Source organism: Ictalurus punctatus, chromosome 24 (assembly GCF_001660625.3).
Source record: "Ictalurus punctatus breed USDA103 chromosome 24, Coco_2.0, whole genome shotgun sequence".
Classification (NCBI taxonomy): domain Eukaryota; kingdom Metazoa; phylum Chordata; class Actinopteri; order Siluriformes; family Ictaluridae; genus Ictalurus; species Ictalurus punctatus.
This window is the reverse complement of record NC_030439.2, coordinates 8,790,152-8,811,507: the sequence shown is the minus strand read 5'-3', so window position 1 is coordinate 8,811,507 and position 21,356 is coordinate 8,790,152. Positions and strand designations below refer to the sequence as shown.

Below are 21,356 nucleotides of genomic sequence, written 5' to 3'. Positions count from 1 at the left end.
CAACGGAACCACACTGAAGAGGAAAATGCACCAGGGTTCGATTCAAACAGACTAAACACTGCATATGCGAAAGCACCCACAGTTACTATGGGAAAACACAGTTGTGATCACAGGAACAAAATTACGTTTAATAAAATGTTGTTTGCTCATATTCCAATGTATTTCACTTCTCTGGTTAAATTCTACAGAGAAAATTGCATAGTTTATACATCAACTATATGGAGTACTGGTTCAGTTTCAGACACATTTTGTAGGAAATGTGTCGTCTCCCACAAAAGATGGTCTGTTTAATGTCACCGCGATAAATTGCTATGTATTTGAAACATGTTATGGTACAGTGCCCTCCACTAATATTGGCACCCTTGGTAAATATGAGCAAAGAAGGCTGTGAAAAATTATCTTTATTATTTACCCTTTTGATCTTTTGTTTAAAAAAATCACAAAAATACTCTGCTCTCATGGATGTCAAGCATCTGCAAACACAACACAGGTTTATCAAATAAAATAACTTTGTTGAATATGGGTGTGCAACAATTATTGGCACCCCTATGAATTCATATGAGAAAAATATACTTGAAGTATATTCCCACTGATATTTTACATTTTTAGTACACCTGGGTGACTAGGAACAGGAAACTGTTCAACCATGAATTCCTGTTTCACAGGGGTATAAATATGAGGTAACACATAGCTCAAAGTTTACACATGCAGTGCTGTCATGTAAAATACTCTTACTACTTTATACTTTGACCATTAGAGGCCTCTAATGGATACACTAGAGTGGGGTTTCACAATTTTTTTTGGCCAAATGACCCAGGTGGACAGCCTACAATATTTTTTTTATTCCCTATTTATAATTTAGGACTGCTGTAACATTTGAACATTTTACATGTAACGTAATTGACAAAATTAACCAAAGGAATATTTCTTGCACTGATTTACCAGTCTAATGGGAAGTGTTGTGTTGTTATAGGAAAATAATCCACACTGGGGTGGTGTGAAATGACCTGATGTGAAGCAGACAAGCCTGATTCAGGCCTATACGTAATCCATGAATTTACAAGGATGAATTTAGAAGCAGTATCAACACAACTGTTATCTTATGTACAGGCATAAGATTTAAAAGTGACATTCACTAGATTGCACGTCAGAGCCAAAACATCCCTGTCCATCAGGTTTCCAAGTCAAACTGTAAAAAGTTTAGCGATTTCATGCACAGCGATGTTAAACACAATGACCAGCTCTGTCTTTCTTAAAACTTTTCCCTGTCATCGTGATTGTTGTTATGGGCTGCATTTCAAATGGCTTCATGTCGGTAGGTTTGAAGGCTACATGTTGGTAGGTTTGGTAGGTTTGAATGCTTCATGTTGGTAGGTTTGAAGGCTTCATGTTGGTAGGTTTGGTAGGTTTGAAGGCTTCATGTTGGTAGGTTTGTTAGGTTTGAAGGCTTCATGTTGGTAAGTTTGGTAGGTTTGAAGGCTTTATGTTGATAGGTTTGGTAGGCTTGAAGGCTTCATGTTGGTAGGTTTGGTAGGCTTGAAGGCTTCATGTTGGTAGGTTTGGTAGGTTTGAAGGCTTCATGTTGGTAGGTTTAAAGGCTTCATGTTGGTAGATTTGAAGGCTTCATGTTGGTAAGTTTGGTAGGTTTGAAGGCTTTATGTTGATAGGTTTGGTAGGCTTGAAGGCTTCATGTTGGTAGGTTTAAAGGCTTCATGTTGGTAGATTTGAAGGCTTTATGTTGGTAGCTTTGGTAGGTTTGAAGGCTTCATGCTAGTAGGTTTGAAGGCTTCTTTGGGACCTGTTCCCATTAGCAGAGCAAAAATTAAACAAATTATTTGGCTATTTTTTATCTGAAATGTCAGTTGCTCCAAATAAATATTTCTATTTATTAAAAGGTTGTATATATACTCAGCAAAAAAGGAAGAAACATCCTCTCACATTCAACTGCTTTTATTTCCAGCAAATTTCTTAACATGTGTAAATATTTGTATAACATAAAAAGGTTCAACAACTGAGTCATAAACTGAACAAGTTTCACAGATGTTGCACGAACAGAAATGGAATAATGAGTCCCTGAACAAAGGGGGCTGGTTAGGGTTAGTGTTATCAAAAGTTAGTATCTGGTGTGGCCACCAGCTGCTTTAAGTACTACAGTGCATCTCACCCTCATGGACTGCACCAGATTTGTCAGTTCTTGCTGTGAGATGTTACCCCACTCTTTCACCAAGGCATTTACAAGTTCTTGATCATGTCCGGGGGGGGGTTAGCACACACATGGTTACATGTAATTTTCCACTGCAAGGAAGATCAGCTGTCCTTCCTGTCTCCCTGTAGCACCATCTTAGGTGTCTTACATTACATACATTACAGTTTATTGCTCTGGCCACATCTGCAGTCCTCATGCCTCCCTGCAGCAGGCCTATGGCATGTTCACGCAAGTGAGCAGGAACCCTAGGCAGCTTTCTTCTCTTGTTTTTCAGAGTCAGTAGAAAGGTCTCTTTAATAATAATAATAATAATAATAATAATAATAATAATAATAACAATAATAAAAATAATAATAATACATTTTATTTTAAATTATTTTAAAAGCGTCTTTCACTACACCCAAAGTCACTTCACAAATACAAAACTTATGTAAGGAGCAGGTGCTTGAGCAGCCTCTATCTGCACATGTGCGATTTAAACGGTTGATTGTATACTGTTCCCCTGGGAGAGGGAGGTCCTCTGGCGTGTGCCCCACTATAGAGGGAAACAGCCACAGAACTTTATACAGTCAATGGATACAGCAAAAACAAGCACAGTGTCATTAAACCCAGTAAGTATAAGCGGCTTTAGACAGATGTTGGAATTATAAGGCTGTAAATGTCATAAATCTGTTATTTACCTGTACACTAAATATATGCGACCAAAATGTATTAGAAGTATGAAGTTGAAAAGTTTCAACAGAGAAAGTGTTCATTTGCATACCTGTGGTCTGCCAATATGATGCATAATATTAATGTCCTGGATTTGTTTGATTTAATGTTTATTGTTGGCACAGAAATTAGTTGTGTTTGTGTCAGTTTACAGTATGTTTGATCTCTCCGTTCTCATAAAGCCCGGTGGCTTCTCATACCTCGCCTTAACCACCAAGCCCATGTTTGTGCAGTATGTGTGAATATACCAAAAAAAAGTGCACGTGCATTGTTTTATTGTCACTTCCTGAATGCAAATTTTTCTGTTAAACGTTAAATAATCGTTGGACAGGTGCATGCCTAAATCACGAAACACTCTAATGCCTAATGTTAAGTTATGTCAGTTAGACATGTCTTTAGTCTATAGTTACAGATATTGTATGACCTCTGCTCTACAAAAAATAAGCGACAGAAATACACTGCTCAGTTCAAAACTGGGACTGCACACTGAGCTGCAACTTAAAAGACGAGTGTGTAACATAGTTACATGATTCTACCTGAAGGACAAGCTTCCTTCACTATTATGACATTAATCTTATGTTCAGGGAAACTAATCTAGAAATATGATTTTTCTCTGAAATGTATTTTTTTTTTTAAATTTGAGAAAAGGAAGCAACTGTTGAACATCAGATGTTTAACTTGTTACCAGTTAACGATGAGGCTGCAATTTTTTGTGACCTTAGAAATAAAAAAAAAAATTAAAACGTAGCATATAGAAGGAGGTGCTTGACATTTCAGCTTTCATTGCAGGAGACCACAAAACCACATCCTTCATGTCATGATGCCCCAGACGTCATCTGTTGAATGAACCTGGCGGGGAATAGAACAGCATTGATAGCTCAGTATATGCAGTATAAACCATCTTTGAAAAGTAGAGAAAAAAAATGTTTGCTAAGACAAATATAGCGGCGGCCTGATCAAAGCCTCGTTTGAAGATTTGGATATGTTTGGTGTAAAAACGTCGCTAGGAGTATTAGAGCGGTTCAAGTAAGTCAGGAATTCTTTCTTCTTGCTTTTTCTTAACATGTTTACGAATTGCTTCTAGTGACATCAAAAGAACGTTGTTTGTTTCTTCTTCTTCTTCTTCTTCTTTTTCACTTTGTATTTTCCTCTTTTTTAACAGAAGTGAGATAGGTGAGAGAGAAAACGAACTAAAAGTGAATTCTGCTTCTTGTTCGTTTTCTGTTTCTGTCTTCTGGCTTTTTGATTACAACGAAAAATATCACTTCCTTTTTTTTACTGTACAGACAGTTATCATGAGGTTTATATCATTGGGGGTTTTTTTATTTATTTGCAGATTTTGTTTTTGTGCTGCCATATGAGCAACTGAGCTGAGCTGAGCTGATCTGAGCTGGACACTGAGTTTGTGTGTTCCTCTTTATAATGGCTACGTTATACCTGGACGTTTTGCTGCTCGTCTTCTGCGGGATTATTCGGCAGAGTAAGTCTGAGTTCTTCTAATGGATATAGGTTGTTGTTGTACCTATATTTTATGTTTATGTCAGCAGATATTATGCAGTGCTGGGCACTGAAACTACAGTAGGAACTGAAATGAAATGCCCATGTTGTCCTTTTGCAGTAGATGGTGTGGGCTATGTAAGCTGTACCACGGACTATATCTCAACACTGAACTGTACCTGTTCAGGCTCGGAAAACACACTGCTCTGTGAGATCCAGGCAAACTGCAGGTATCAGTTGATTATGTTTTTTTGGGGGTTTTTTTTCTTCATTGCGTCCATTTTGTCCTTTGAACACGTCTCGTAATTCTGTACTTCCACTCCTATGAAGATCATCCCATCAATGAACATTTCGTTGACAACTTTTACTTTCCAAGCGCATTGAAAGTGTCAGATGAAAGTACTCCTTGCACCTTGCCTGTTTATTTCTCACCATATTGTCCTTTCGTGTTTTCAGCGACGCGGCAGGTTCCACAGATGGTAGATGTGTCATCAGACCACCACATAAGTGGTGTACCATACAGCCAGACAACTTTTTCTTGATAGCAAACCCTGACACGTCTTGCACACTCAACGTAAGACATGTCAATCAACAAACCAACAGGGAAGAGTACGCTTCAAACGTCATGTCGTTGGACCAGATGAGTATGTGTCTGGATTGATTTTTGCTACAAACTCTTGATTCCCACTCAAAAGAGCTTTTCATGATCAAATGAGCTCATCTATATCCTCTTAATTGTCAATGTGTTTCTTCCATCTCTCTTTGTTTTTTTGTTGTTTTTTTTTGTAGTTAAGCCACAGCAGCCTGCAAATCTAACTCTTACTAAAAATAACAACGAATTCAACCTCTCCTGGGAGATGGCCTATAAAGACTATGAAAATGTCGACCTGTTTGGTTATTTGATGTACAGAGTGCGCTTAAGACCAAAAGGCATCATGGACGAGGTAAAGAAATTGCATTGCATTGCATTACATTACACCTCACAACATTATACATCACAGAGTCTGTGATGGAGCACCAGTTTATCATGTTACACCATTAATGTTATGGATGACGTTACAAATAAATAAATAAATAAACCCCAGTGTTGCACATTTGTATAACTGCAACAAGATTTAAAACAAGCAAGCCAATGGAAAATGTAATAAATAAATAAATAAATAATGATAAATAAATAAATAAAACCCCCTAACACTGTAAGATATTGAACACTATGAGCTGTATGCGACTTTCTTGTTTGTTAATTCGCACACAACAATCTTGTTTTCTGATGATTATTTTTTACGCCACGCAGAAGCACTTCAAGGTGTATAACGTTGGAGAGGACCGCAGGTACCAGGAAATCCAGTGTGACCTGCTCTCTCCAGGGAAGGTGTACACGGTTGATGTTCAGGCCTCAGTGAACTCCCAAATGAAGAACCTTGATGGTGAAACCGAATGGAGCGAGTGGAGCGCCAGCGTCGAGTGCACCTGCCCTGGTCCGTATATGATATTAAAAACAAACAAACCAAAAAAAAAAAAATCCTCATAGGCCCGGCTTTACTGGAATATTGTGTAAGACTTTAATAACGGAATTTTATTTTCAGTTCATGAAAATACCAGGTTGTGAAAGTTGTTTGAGTTCGAATGTCATGTTGTGCATGTTGTGGAACAAATCTCTGCTCGTGGAAGGTTGAATTATAAACAAGTCATGTGCTTCAGTCTCCTTTACTTTATTTTCGAAACAGCAGACCTGCACTGACTGATTAACTTATAAATACAGGAGTGTTTTGATTTTTTATTGATTTATTTTTAGCTGTTCAGCATTGAGACCTAACACTAATTAATTCTGCTGCAAACACAATCTGCATGAATACTGTACAACAGCAAAAAAAAATATAGCTATGTTGTATTTTAAGATTTTTTTTTTTAATTATGCATATTATACAGACTGTACAGATGTCCATAACTACTTTAAGAGTTTATATTTTAGACTAAACACCGTTTGAGCTTCGCATTACACAATTACTTAATTGTACCTCTGCATTTGTCACTTATGCAAATTATTTTGCAGAGTTATTATATTTTGGTATTGACCAATTGTTTCAACCACAAAGACTGAAGAATATTATAAACGTTGGGAATTTTTTTTTTTTTAAATGTGGTACGGGTTAATACGGATTAATTAAGACATGACTTTTCTATGTTTAATTGATTGCACCTTTTGAAAACTGTAGAGCAGTAAATTATGATTTGGATTTGTCACATCTTGCTTTCCATTTCACACACTTTACAGGGAACTATGATCCTTTATGGTACTTCTTGATGCTGCCTCTTGTTATTGGACTCATTGGGTTTTTTGGGATGTGGTGAGTATCTTTTTTACCTATGTACATTTAGAAAACATATTAACAAACGCTGACGATGCACTGACTGGGTTTTTTTTTTTACTGAGACAGTCAGAACACAACGAATCACATGTTAATCATAATACCATTATCTTTATTCTTTATTCCAGCGATTCTCTGCAAGTTATCTCTCATCGTTCTCATGATTAACCGAGGTCTTAGGTACTTAATAGACAATTGGGCTGATTTTAAACATCAATAGTGCCTCCTCCTTTTCCAGTAATTGATATCAGTCGTTTTACCGTATACGCACCGTCCTTTCGTGCCTCCTACATACATTCACACAAACCACAAAAGGCAGCAAGAGTTCTGCTTGCAGGCGGCCTTCGGTTCACATAGGCAAGAAAGCAGAGGAAGTCAGATGTGCAGTGCTGCTGCTGCATCAAACACTTCACCCCTTTTCAGTGCATCAGTTCTCTTCAAATCAAGAAGGCTCTTGTTTTCAGTTCATTAATAATTGGCACACTTCTCGTGTGTGTGTGTGTGTGTGTGTGTGTGTGTGTTTGTGTGTGTGTGTGTTGTTCAAATCCTGATATATCACCTGATCAGTTGATATGTTGAAAGAATGCAAATTCTTAAGGCTGCTCTGTCTGTGTTCCTCAGCTACAGGGGGTTGGTTAAGAAGCCATGTCTGTTTCAGTATATCCCGGACCCCTACGATTTCTTCAAACCCCTTTATCACACATACCAAGGGGACTTTAAGGTAAGAGACCAGGAAGGCTGTGTTTTGAACATGTTGAGGCAGATATTTCTGATTCAGAGCCCTTCCAGCTGCAAATGTTAACCAGGGAGACAAAGACGACTTGTGTCAGAGGGAATTTTATCTGTGAAATATAGCAATAAGTCTTCTAACCACATGCAAAAGGGGACCCGAATGAGTCAGTCTACAGGGGCTTCAAAAAAACACTGGGAGGTCCGTGGCACACACATCTGGGTGGACCTGAGCTACATGTGCAAAATGAAAGTAGCGCTTTTCCCCTCTAATGGAAAGTACTCTGATCTCAACCCTGAACTCAGATTAGGTGGGTAGTTATATATAGATGTTTGTATCTCAAAGGGAAATTTTATGAAGTTTCCACTGGATAAAGGAGGGGAGCCCTCAGTCTTGAGCTCACAGAATCTAGAAGATTTCAAAGCTAGGGTTATGTTTTGATCTCATGTCAGTGCGTAGCCGTGGTTTGCGGCTGTAGTGAGAAAAAGAAATGAAAAAAAAAAATTTCTCCCCTGGAGAAATGTTAACTAACTGTGTTGGAGGTTCTTCCATGCAATGATATATTTAGTGTAATAATTCCAGTGGAAATGGTCACGATAATGATGACAGTCTAGCACAAGAGAAAGATAATAAATGTATTAGATGTGTATTTGAGACAGAACATTGCCCTGTTGAGGGGATAAAATGAACGCAAAGTGTGAAATGTCTGTGTTCTGGGTGGCTCACTGATCTGATCTTCCAACTCAGCTCTTAGTTTGCACTCTATCTTAGTTTGAGAATGAGTCATTAGTGTTGCTAATGAGTCAGAAAGATGACATTTAAGACATTTAACCTGATATGACCCTTGATTTTATATCAAGAATTAAGCTGTTTAAAGATCAGTCTATTTTTGTTCATGTCTTAAGCAACATTAAATCCATCGTTTTATGTTAGACATTGGACGCAGTGTTCGCTTTTTTTTCTTCCTCATAACCCTTGCTGTGCCCTAGCTAAAACAAATACACATTTATGAGCGTTTTTTTCCGAAGTGATGAAATCATATTCTAGTTTCATAATTGGAGTACTGATGGAGGTTTAGATATTCATTCTTCATTTTACTAAGGTGAGAAGAAGGCTGAAAATGATACACTAAGTTTAAGGCTGTTCATAATCACTGCCACTGTGGATAGCCAAGATCAAAACACATGCATGTGAGCACTAGATGTTTCGGCAGGACTGTTGTTTTTTTTTTTTTTTTCCCTTTTATCCTGCTCTCAAAGAAATTCTGATCAATCCTTCTTTCTGCTGCAGTTATTAATTTTGCTTGCATTTGCCTGGACTATATACTCGGTTCTTAGATGGTTCTTCTCCTAAAAAACATACGCAATTTAAATTTTGTCAGTTTAAAATATTTGAGAAGGTGTCTGATTCCCGATGATGGCCAGGAAGCAAGGAAGTGAAACTTCACATGCTGTTTGTGTAATGTGGCAAATTCTCTCTCCCATGTGAATCACAGTGACAGTAGCCAATCACAGGTGCTTGTTAGCTCATCTATGCAGAAAGGGGTGAATACGCTTTCCTCCCAGTGTGCTACACGCACACGATACAGCATGAGTGGCAGTTCAAAAACATGTGGTTGACTGGCTTCACATGTCTTGGAGAAAGCACTTTATAATCTCCACCCTCCCCAGTTGGTACAGTTGCAATCAAAATTGCAATTCCTCATGATTGCAACTGTAGCTGTCACATGATAGGCAAGACCTAACTGGTGGGTGGGAATTGGCCAAAACTAATAACAGTAAATAAATATTAGGCATTTAATCCCCTTCCACCATGACCAGGAGAAAGCAGTTACCAAAGATGATTACACAAATTGTTTTAAATGTGTTACACTTCCATGTCAATCAAAATGTCCTTTCTTTATCTCGTATGCTTTATATCTGCATAAGGGTAAAAACCACCAGCTCCCGAGACCTTTTGTTGGGTCCCATGGGGTTCCAGTCCTGATGCACACCTGCATACCAATTGTAATGCTGTAACATTACAATTTCCCTTTACTGGAACTGAGACCTCAACCCCACTGAACATCTTTGGGATTAATTATAACATGAAGACCTCCTCACCCAACATTACTACCTGATCTCATTAAGAGTGGAAGAGTGGAGGTTATTATAACAGCAAAGGGGGAATTAATCCAGAATGGGATGTTCATCAAGCACATATGGGTCTGATGGTCAGGTGTCCACAAAATTTTGGCTATACAGTGTATGTCTGTGATACCCAAGATCAAAATACATTTTCCATTTTAGCTGCGGAAATGACTCAGGTTTGTCCACATCCTAAATATTCTATGTTTTATTATGTTTTTACAGAAATGGGTTGGACCAGTGTTTACGTTCAGCAGCTTTGACGTGCTGGAGAAGAGCGCTCCACTGCAGGTGCTGAGTGAGAAGCAGCAAGCTGCTGCGCCGCTCCAGATGCCTCTTCTCCGCGATCAAGGAAGTGGAGGCAGTAGTCTAGGAGACTGGAGTCTTCTCAGCTTGATGAACCCAGACTTCTCCAAGCGTTACTTCCTTGGAGGCAGCAGTCTTGGCCTTGCTCACTCTGGTGGCCACATTTCCATGGATACCGTGACCGTGTCTGGGCAAGAGGGCGCCATGTCAGATTTCCAAGAGACTAATCGGAACGCAGTTGAGGTTCCTGATGAGGATCCGGCGTCGGACAGCAGGGGGAGGTCAGAAGGACAGGGTTTCGATGATTGGCAGCTGCAGGCCAATGATGCAGAGAATGGTGAAGAGCTCTCACTGGATTCATTTAGCTCCAACGAACACTCCGATTACGGTTATCCTCAAATTGGCCTTGACTTGGACACCATTGACAGTGGATTCTTGGAATCAGACTGCTCGAGCCCAGTGGGCTCCGAATGCGAAGGAGGAGAACGAATGGATAGTGCTTTATTGGGCGGCCCTGTGGGGACCCATTCAAACTATGTCAAGCAGTGGGTGGCTTTTGTGCCAGGCTCAGGAGAAAATAGCAACTCTTTGTAGGAGACTTCTATTTCTGTGAACTGCTACACTGACAGACTGTCATGCAAAGGGTCTTGGGAACTGTCTAAAAAGTCCTCATTGCATGTTTAGCCATGAATGGCTACAGACAAAATGACTGTTACAGGAATGTCTAGCACAGTGGCACCTCTCCCATGCAGAATCAATAGACTTGGACATGATGTTGACTTAATTCTTGGTGTTTGCCTCTGCGTGAATCCTCAAAAAGAAACTTTGATGGTATAAATTTGTACAGATTTTGTTTAAAAAAAAAAAAAGAAGAAAGCAGAAATGTACTGGCAAAACAAGAGATGGTAAAGATTATTGCCAGCCCTCAGATAATGTCCCACATTGTAGTTTACTGAAGAGGAAACTGAGCATGCAGAGATAAAGCAACCAGGGCATTCTTCTAAAGCGGAAATAATCTGATAGTCACTGAAGTGCAAAATATATCAGATCATATAGGTGTACGACTAAAGTTGCTGATCTCAGCTACTGACCTTTATCCATCTTTGTTTAACGCTCAGGAGAAGTATAAAGTCACATTATAATGTCATATCCAGCTCACTTTTCGCAGCGGATTTGATGTTGTTTATCGAAGTTTAGTCCAAATGGTATTCATGGCACTTAAAAACAAAAGAACAACAACGTTGATTTATTTGCAGTAATCAGACAGTACCGAAGCTAAAACCGACAGAGTGTTTTTGTTTTATATGTACAGTATGTGCAGTATTAAGCTCAGCTCATGAGCTTCGACGCCCACGAAGTGCACTGGGCACATACTTTTACGTCACGGTAGAAGTGTCTGTCCTTTTTTATTTATTTCTTTTTGCATATCGGTGTACTAGCACTTTTTTTTTCCCGTAAACAAACTGACAAGAAAAGAAATGTTATCTTTCACCCATCACATTACGAAGCCCCATTTAAAGCTTTTTAATGGAAAAAAAAAGTACCAGAAAAGTCATACATATTTACACTGCGATGCATACAGATTTGTTTTTGATTATTGTTGAATTCACTAAGATAGAAAGTATGTATAAACTCTATTTTATTCATGTATGCAGAAGATCTTGACAACATCATCTCAGGATCTCTAATGGGCCCAGTGTAAGAATAACTAAAAGAAAGGGGACACTAAAGAGAAATGTGGAGCGTATTACTTAAAAAAAAAAAAAAAAATGAGTAGTACGTTGCCTACTCTCACGTCCTACGAGTTATTATTTCATGAATTACCTTTTTTTTTTTACATTACAAAGAAGAGATTTCCTTCCTGAAACTCATTTCTTTGGCTGAAATCAAATGCAGGTCAATGCACTCAAATCCAATCCAGTCTTTAATGTGCAATCAAGTGTGAGAAACTCTACAGAAGGCAGCTATACCGTTATAAAACAACATGACACATTGTACATGTCATGTCAGGGACAAGAACTTCACCTTCCCACAATGTTTTCAGTGTGTATGCAAATGATGTGTTCCATGTACCATGGTAAATGTCATGATGGATTTGAAGTTACACCAATATTTATGTCTCGTGTCAATTAGCACCTGTTTACTTTGGTTTTTATGACTAAGAGGACACTTTATAAAGTGTAGGCACAGAACAAAATGACTGAATACTCTGAAATGTTCAAAAGTGCAAAGCACCAAACCATATAAGATACCTTCTTCAATAACTGATGAAAGATCGGAGATAATTCTGAGGTTTAGGCCGGAACAGTCTGTGTATATAAAGCGAAGTACGCTTATCACAGAGAGCTTATTCATCTGCTAATGCTTTACCTCACAAGGTAAATACCATGCTTTATTTCTATCCTGTTTTGCAGTGAGCTTTTGTTACTCTTTTAACGTTTATGTGTGTATATGCAAAAGGAAAGCTTAGTATTACTAGTGCATACGTTTTTAATTCCATGTTTTATCTTGCTATTTTTGTCTTTTAACTCGACTGTTACAATGCTGATTAAACATTTGCCTGGAACAGTACAGTAATCATGTACTTTATCTTTGTTTTTTTGTTTTTTAATAAACCTATTCAGTGATTTTTTTGAGGGGGGGTGTTGGGGGGGGGGGTCTCTAAAAACACTTCTTAGAATGTAAGACTTTTACGTAGGATTACGAACATTATCCCTTGCGGCTGCGTCTTCGGATCTTCATCTACATATGAAATGATCCTACTGTTAATTTCTAGGGTTTCACATACTGCATCATGTCATGTAGATGTGTGTTTATGTATTTACTTTATCACAGGTTTACTGACTCTAAAGATCAAGGTTCTCCAATCTCCCCAGGCTAGTTTTTACTGAATGTACTGTGTCATGTGAAAATGGTGCTCCAGTTTGGATTTCTCTGTGCATTTCTGAGCTTTACGCAACTATGTATAGCTGAAGAGCGAGGTTTGTCATTCATAATTTATTCATTTTCTCCCCATAATCTGTTGATGAGTGTTAAGGAAGTGGTTGTGGGTTTTCTCAACTAGCTGAATTTGGAAACTATACATGAAAAGACATGAATAAGTTGGCTAAAAGTAAAAACAACCATTACAAATTCTTTATTGTTAAATACGTTATAATGTGGAAAGCAATGAACTGTGCAGCTCTGCTTTGGGCTCATCAGGACTGAAGTAATAGACTCTGTGATATCATATTGAGTGTCATTCCCCATATCAACTATGTTTCTTATTTTACAATTAACAAAGCCTTCCGTTTTCATTTTTCAGCTCTGAACAGCTCAAAGTTGCTCGTCTGTGAGACAGATTACTGGTTGAACATCAGCTGCTTTTTAGATTCCATACCCATTGCCAACAAGACAGAAAATATTACATACCATCTGGATTTTTACATGAATAATGAAAAGAAAGTATTTATTTATAAATATTCTGCACCATTTCCATAAACTATGTGATGATCAGTTTCTACACAAAGGTTAGCAGCGTTCATAATGTAACTTACAATCGTTCCTTTCTTTCCCAAACAGAAACGGTTTCTGTTCACTTTCAGTGGATAAGGATGGCTACAGCTGCACATTTACAGCAAAAGTGCATGCTTATCACTCCACATTTACGGATTACACTGAATTAGATATAAAGCTGTGTGAACTTAACCGGTGTACGCTTTTGAACTCCAATTACAAGCCAGCACACCACAGTGAGTGGCCATTGAAATATACTCATTTTCATAGCATACTTGATCGGTAATATGGTAACCAATGCTACTTTCATTTATATTACTTTACATTTATGGCATTTGGCAGACGCCCTTATGCAGAGTGACTTACATTTATCTCATTTATACATCTGAGTAGTTGAGGGTTAAGGGCCTTGCTCAAGGACCCAACTGTGGCAGCACTGGAGTTTGAATTCGTGACGTTCTGATCAGTAGCTCAATGTCTTAACCACTGAGCTACCACTGCTACCCTCCGACTTACCTCGGAAGTCGGTACTTCAACAATCCAAGCCAACAAAAAGTGGGAACAAACCATGGATGCCCCCATGTTTGTCTTTTGTTAGCAACATACTAGCCAGATAACTGTAACATATGATGTATATTTACCTCCTAAAAACAGGGAACTGTAGAGTTGGTGTTATAGATTTTAAATGTGAATATGCCTGTAGGTTGGCTGATCTAAAGTCTAACTACTATAACTCATTTAAAGGTATGACTGATCTACTACTACTGATCTGATTGTATATTTGCATTTACAATTATGTCATTTTTTATACAACTGAGCAATTGAGGATTAAGGGCCTTGCTCAAGGGCCCAGCAATGGCAGCTTGGCAGTGCTGGGATTTGACCTCATGACCAGAAGTCCAATGTCCTAATCACTGAGCTACCACTTCCATATATACAGTAGTGGCTCACGGTTAAGGCTCTGGGTTATTGATTTGTTTCTACAGCAGAGTAACAGTCTAAATAATATTTTCCTTTCACAGTCAAACCAATCACTCCATATAATGTGACAGTGCAGTATGAAAATGGGAACTATACCTTTGCATGGAGTAGTGGATATGAGAAACACAGCTATGTTTCAGTCTTGCCTTTTCAGTACATTTTGAGATACCACCAAGTGGGACAATCTACAAAGGTAAGTCTCAACCCAGTTAAAAAACAAACAAACAACAAAAACAAATACACACCTATATTTTGCAATTTATCTGCAGATAAATGTGTGGTGGAATGGGAAAACCCGTAAGACTCTGTCACTGCAGCTGAATTCTAGAAAGATTGGGGTTTGAACAAAGTTGCTCTGTCTTTAACATACATGTACTTTGGTATTTCTACTTTAATCACTCACTCACTCACTTTCAGCAAGCACTTTATCCTGGCCAAGTCATAGTCGATCCAAAGTCTAGCCCTGGAACACTGAGCGTGAGGTGGGAATATACTCCAGGGGGCGTATTACAGAAACGTTCTAGCTTAAGTCTTAAGTTCCGTTCTGATCAGTTAAATTAGATCTGATCGGTTAAATTAGGACTTTTCACAAAGTCGTATTACAGAAGCAAATCTTAACTTGATTTAGGATTCTTATCTTATCTTACAATTAAGAGCCCGAGTCATATCACCCTGCAGTTTGGTTGCTTCTGGAAGTGATATTAGTGAGGCCAGCAGGGGGGCGCTCACCCTGTGGCTCTAATGCCCCAGTATAGTGACATGGGCGCTATACTGTAAAATCAGCATGGTCTTTAGACCACTCTCTGTGGTCATTAGAAATCCCAGGACACTTACCATAGAAGAGTAGGGGTATAATCCTGGTGAAATTGGCACTTTTCTATCATGGGCCCCCTAATAATCCCTATCCCTGAATTGGCTACATCACTCTCCCCCATCCACTAATAGAAGGTGTGTAGTGGATGTTCTGGCACAATATGGCTGCGGTCCAGGTGGATGCTACACATTAGTAGTGGTTGAGAAGAAGCCACCCCCCACCCCCCCATTTACTATGTGAAGTGCTTTGTGTGTCTAGAAAAGCACGCAAAGTGTTAGTTACTTATATAAATGTAACTAACTAACTACAAAATCTTATCTTATGTCTAGTTAAGAAATCTTAAACTCAACTCTCAGGTCTGTTACCAAGCAACCAACTACAACCAAGAACTGTAAAGTAAACTTTCAATTAAAATGGAGTATGTTGAATAGTAAAATCCCTTGCACTAAGACTGGTGATGCTCCGTGACCCTTCGCTGGCTTCTGTAATGTTGGCCGCAATCCTTGTTCTAACTGCATTATAATATTTCAGGGAAGTCTGTAATTATTTATCAGTGTTTTGTTGTCAAAGCACAGAACATCATCTAGGTACTCCAAAAGTCTTTCCACCATCAAACATCACAGTTCTTGTATCATTAATACACATAACGCCATTCTCGGACATGGCTTTTGTAATGTGACTATTATTGTTGGCTTACAAATAGGTTTTAAGTTACGACACCAGTGAGGATTTTTTGTCATGTTAGGATGCTTCTGTAATACCCTTATCCTATCTGTAGTTAAGATTAGATAATGCACTTAGGAAATGTTATTCTGTTATTCTGTAAAAGCTTTTGTCCTAAAGTTAGGATCTTTGTATTACACCCTCAGACCACCATTCACTCACACACACACTTATTCACACCTAGGAGCTAGCTCTATTTGGTTTTTAAACCATAAATGTACAGTAGTTCACTAAAACAATATGGAAATGTATTTATTTACTGCATAATCTTGACACAGTGAATGTCAGACAAGTTGTAGATGCAGTTTTTCGCAGATTGGTGAACCTCTGCCCGTCTTTACTTCTGAAATGCTCTGTCTCTCTAGGATTCTCTTTTTATACCCAGTCATATTACTGACCTGTTCACAGTTAACCTCTAACTGTTTCCTTTTAGTAACACTTACTTTCCCAGCTTTTTGTTGCCCCGTCCCAACTTTTTTGAGACCTGTTCCGGCGATCAAATTCAAAATTACCTTGTAGTTTTCCTTAAAATGGTACATTCTATGTTCTATTGTGAATAACATAGGGGTTTACGAGATTTGCAACTCATTGCATTCTGTTACTATTAACATTTTACACAGCGTCCCAACCTGTTTTGGATACGAGGTTGTACTTTAAGCCGAAATGGACAATCAGCCGATGTGTTAGAGTGTCTCAGTGAAATCTTTCAATGTAGAGTTAAATCTTAGTTTCTTTAGTACTTGTGGTTGAGTTACAGGCAAAAGAGCAGCACATTTCAGTTCAGGAAATCATATCATTTTCAGAACTTCATATAATAGAAAATATCAGGATTTTACCATGTGAAGCCACACAAATGTTAAACTTCAAAAGTTGCCCCAACTTAAACTAAAACTACACCAAATCAACAGAAAAATCTTTTGTCACGACCTTTCAGTTGACCTTCTCCTTCAGAAAGGGGGATTCAAACTGGTGTCATTTTTTTGTTGTAATAACTTACCTTGATAGATTAACCTACACTGTCTGTTATCTAATCATTTCTGTTATTTGTGATCCTACATGAAACCAAACACTATAAATATCTTGTTGTCCCTAACTTCAGTGTCTAATATCATCTCTTTCGCCTGCTGTGCTTCTTCAGAAGGACCTGCATATGACAGAAACCGTGTACAGGATCTCAGAGACTCTTTTTGATCCAGGGACTGAATACATCGCTAGGGTTTATAATAAAATTATTCCAAATGATAATTATCATGGGACAATGAGTCACGGGAGCGCTGAGATCAGATGGAACACCCCACAAGCAGGTAAATCTGAAGTCAATGTCACAGCTGGAGATATGAATCATTATGTAATGCTTTTATTCGATAGAAATAACCCTTTGATATCTGGCTTGTGCTGATTATTGCTGGTGATTTTATAGTTTAACATAATTCCATGGAAGTGAACCATTCATTATCTTTTTATTGTTGGTGTTTTTTTTTTTTTCTTACAGCAACAACTATGCAGGGAATCATGGTTCTGATTTGTTCGGCAGTAGGACTAGTGTCTCTCTTGTTATTCCCTGTTGCAAGGTAACCCCTGTGTTTTCCCTCTTACAGTCTCAGAAACACTTTGCTTGCTCAGTTGATGACTTTAACTGTGGCATGGATGTTGGTGCCAGACAGGTTGGTTTGAGTATTTCAGAAACTGCTGTGAATCTCCTGGGATTTTCACACACAACAGTCTCTAGAGTTTGCACAGAGAATGGTGCGAAAATCAAAAAAAAAAAAAAAGAACTAAAATGAAATAAATCCAGTAAGTGTCATTTCTGTGGGCGGAAATGCCCTGTTGATGTTCAGGCTCACTGAAACCGGACAGCTGAAGATTGTAAAAAAGACCAGGTGATGTTTTTTTCCCGTCTTCAGAGGTGGGTCTGTGCCTACTGTAGTGTCAGATTCTCGATGCTGGCTGACAGGAATGAAACCTTCTGTTGTCGTAGCCCATCTGTTTTAAAGTTTGGTGTTACCTATTTAACTTCCAACCAGCATTGTCTGTAGGACACATCGAGAAAATGACGTGCCCATCAATAATCGATATATCGATGTTTCATGACATCCCTAGTCCTAAAACATCAGATAATTTGCAATATATTCCATTACTCATAGCGAGAAAGCACTGAAACAGTGGGTATGCCTGATTTTGCGTCTATGTGTGAGCTACCTTTACGATAAGAGAGAAGTGTTATCAATGCCATTTTGAATTCCAGAATGAAGATTAAAAAGATCGCGTGGGTAAAACCTCCAGCTCCATCCATCTCGCCACTGAACCAAACAGCTCAGGGCAGTTTACAGGTAGGATACCTCTCTTCAAAACAGGCAAACGTGTTTGAAAATGGTTTCAGTATATGCACACGAATGACTTTTTTTTTTTACATCTTGGTTTCTCCAGTTTTCGCTGTCCAAATCTCATGTGCATCAGATTTACAGTGAGGAAATTTCAACAATCGACATGATAATAGAGATCACAGCCAGACAGCAGCTTCAAGAACATTCCTCAGTCATTTATTCCCAATGTCACACGCCTTACGTGGGTCCTTTAATGGAAGTCTGGGCGCCCTGCCTGACGCCCGACTCGCGCAACACTGCTAACAATCCTTGTAACGATCCTGATTTCCTGCCTGACGACGGTGATGTTGAAGAAACTCTTCTTTGCTTGAGCACGCCCACAGGTGTTGAAGGTGGTTTTGTGTCTTTGGATGACCTGGAGCCCAGCCTTGAGATCCGCAAGGACTCGGAAACGTTCACTAATACACTGAACCCTGCGTGTTTCTCTCAGAATTATTGCACTTTAACCAACACAGCTGTTGGACTTATTCCTACATTTTGCACAGTGCAGTGTGTTCCTAATCTCGGTTTAGAGCTAAACGGTCATACTTCACCTGATCTGTTCAATATGCAGATAGAGGAGAGTACACCAGAATTGGACACAGTGACTCTTGACAATTTGCAGCTGTCTGTGGATGAATGACTATATACTGTACATGCAATATGACCTGAATGAAATGCAACTTTCTGTAAATACTGCATTCTCTTATTCTTCTTCAGTTTACGGCATATTCTTAAGAGTTTCAGCGGATCACAGCCTTGTGCCATCTGTTGTGCCATGGTTCTGTGTTTGTCTTTCAGTACGTTCGACTTTATACAAGGGAATGTGCTGCCCTCTGCTGCCTGACCATATTTTTGTGGCAGGATCCCTCAGTTTTCAGCACAGATTTAATTCATGGATGCCATCCGACTAAGGTATTACGCAAACGTGTACTTATCTAGAACCCTTAGGACTTCTATGGTTCATACAGTTGTGCCCAAAAGTTTGCGTACCCCTTGCAGAATCTGCTCAATCTTAACACTGCTAACAAAATAAGAGGATCATAAAAATCCCATATTGTTTTTTATTTAGTTCTGTCCTGAATAAGCTATTTCACATGTTTACATCTAATGCACAAGACAAGATTACAGCTGAATTTACACAAATGAACTAGTTGAAAAGTTTACACACGCTTGAATCTTAATACAGTGTGTTGTTACTTGGATGGGCACAACTGTATCTCTAAGCAAACCCCTAATTACTATATGTAGATCCCTACAAAGTGTTTGCCTATAAGAGAACCTTCTGAATAGACCTTCTGGGAAGCTTAACCATCCAAAGAACCTTTAGAGGACCATTTTTTATTTCTTTATTGATGCCAATAAGAGTCAAAGACCATGTCACAATGTAGAGCCAAAAAAAATTATATAAAAAAGGTGTACTATAATACTTCTCAGTCCCCTGTGTGTCTCTTCATCACGCTGTGAGTACCGCGGGTCGAAGGTAGAAGTGAGACTGTTGCATGTACATATTTTTCTCAGCTTTTCCTAGGCCTGACTGACCTGCGTGGTCATTTCTGTGTAACTGTGGCTCTAGAGCAGAACGCACAGACCTGCAGACACTTGATGAAGAAAAATATATTATTTTAGGTTCCACAGATATTACTGCATTATCATGTGGAAATAAAAATGGCTGAGTAGCACATAGTAACGTAACATATAGTAATGTGTTACTATGAAAAAATAATAAAAAATATCACTTCATATTTTTGGGGGGCATTTTCCTTTATGAATGTAATGTTTTTTGTTTTTGTTTTTTTAAATAAAAGGATAGAATAAAAAGGTGTCCACTGTTTGTTTGTGTAGCCTGTGTGGATTTTGGATTGTAATATCAGTTCAGAAGTTTGCATCTCTGTCAGATTATGTGTCCAAATCTTTATCTAATAAAGCTCTGTCTGATGCACCACCTTCTTCAAAAACAGATCCAGAGGCTGACAGGGTCAGCGCCAAACCCACTTCCTGCTCGTGATCCTTTTAAATGGATTGTTTGTATGGGTTTGTTTCTGCAGGACACACTCACGCCTTACAATTCTTCTTATCTGCACATACACTGTGAAAAAAATTCTATTAAAAAAACATTGCAGTTTCCGAAACATTTACATTCAGGTTTAAATGAGCTTTGAAGAGAAGATTTGGAGAACATTTTACAGATATTTATTTTGTCCTATTCTATTTCTGTTTAGTCAGTTTATAACTTCACAAAGGATAAGGAGCAGGCAGGAACTGGCTCCAGTGTAACATAAACTTTAATAATAAACCAAAGTCAAACAGAACAGAAAACACAGACGAAACACAAAATGCACGTGCATCCCTCTCTCTCACTCTCTTTCTTTCTCTCTCTCTCTCTCTCTCACTCACTCTCTCTCTCTCTCTCTCCCTCTCTCTCTTTCTTTCTCTCTCTCACTCTCTTTCTTTCTCTCTCTTTGTCTCGCTATCTCTTTCTTTCTCTTTCTCCCTCTCTCGTTTTCTCTCTCTCTTTCTCTCTCTCTCACACTCTCTCTCTATCTCTCTCTTTCTCTCTCTCTTTCTCTCACTCTCTCTATTTCTCGATCTCTCACTAGCGCTACCAGCTGCTCCATTACATCTCTCTCTCTCCCACTGATTAGCCCAATCAGTGCCAGGTGTGCATCATCACAACTTGGCTTCTCCCTCCTCCCCGTTACAGTATTCCATTCTATTCTATTCTATTTCAGTTCTATTCAGTTTGACTCTGTTCAGTTCTATTCTAATGTGATCTATTCTATTCTATTACATACTATTATTATTCTACTCGTTTCTGTTTATTTGGTCCATTCAATTTGGCTCTATTCTATTATATTGTACTCTATTCTATTCTCTTCTCTTCCATTATGTCTGCTTATTCAATTACATTTAATTCTATTCTATCACATCCTATCCTATTCTATTTCTTTATTCAGTTCTATTCAATTTGACTCTATTCTATTCTACTCTGTTTCTGTTCTATTGTGTTATATTTTTGTTTATTCCGCTCTATT

At 38.5% G+C, this 21,356-nt stretch overlaps 2 protein-coding genes across 3 annotated transcripts; both read left to right on the top strand.

The window, feature by feature from the left end:
* The first annotated feature begins 2,748 nt into the window (after nucleotides 1-2,748).
* il21r.1 (interleukin 21 receptor, tandem duplicate 1) lies at nucleotides 2,749-12,522 on the top strand. Its single transcript, XM_017455066.3, has 10 exons — nucleotides 2,749-2,817; nucleotides 3,707-3,943; nucleotides 4,254-4,397; nucleotides 4,536-4,644; nucleotides 4,871-5,058; nucleotides 5,204-5,358; nucleotides 5,709-5,892; nucleotides 6,690-6,762; nucleotides 7,405-7,504; nucleotides 9,865-12,522. The coding sequence occupies exons 3-10, from the start codon at nucleotides 4,340-4,342 to the stop codon at nucleotides 10,537-10,539; spliced, it is 1,542 nt and encodes a 513-aa protein (XP_017310555.1). The 5' UTR covers nucleotides 2,749-2,817; nucleotides 3,707-3,943; nucleotides 4,254-4,339; the 3' UTR covers nucleotides 10,540-12,522.
* Nucleotides 12,523-12,702: 180 nt separating this feature from the next.
* On the top strand, nucleotides 12,703-20,124 carry il21r.2 (interleukin 21 receptor, tandem duplicate 2). Of its 2 annotated transcripts, XM_047150508.2 has the most exons (7): nucleotides 12,703-12,926; nucleotides 13,250-13,676; nucleotides 14,463-14,614; nucleotides 17,097-17,262; nucleotides 17,451-17,529; nucleotides 18,204-18,288; nucleotides 18,386-20,124. In XM_047150508.2, exons 4-7 carry the CDS (start codon nucleotides 17,109-17,111, stop codon nucleotides 18,962-18,964), a joined length of 897 nt encoding a protein of 298 aa, XP_047006464.1. In that variant the 5' UTR covers nucleotides 12,703-12,926; nucleotides 13,250-13,676; nucleotides 14,463-14,614; nucleotides 17,097-17,108; the 3' UTR covers nucleotides 18,965-20,124. The 2 variants fall into 2 exon arrangements, with proteins under 2 accessions (XP_047006464.1, XP_053531399.1); XM_053675424.1 differs by lacking the exons at nucleotides 12,703-12,926; nucleotides 13,250-13,676 and having other exon boundaries at nucleotides 13,725-14,614.
* The last annotated feature ends 1,232 nt before the right edge of the window (nucleotides 20,125-21,356 follow it).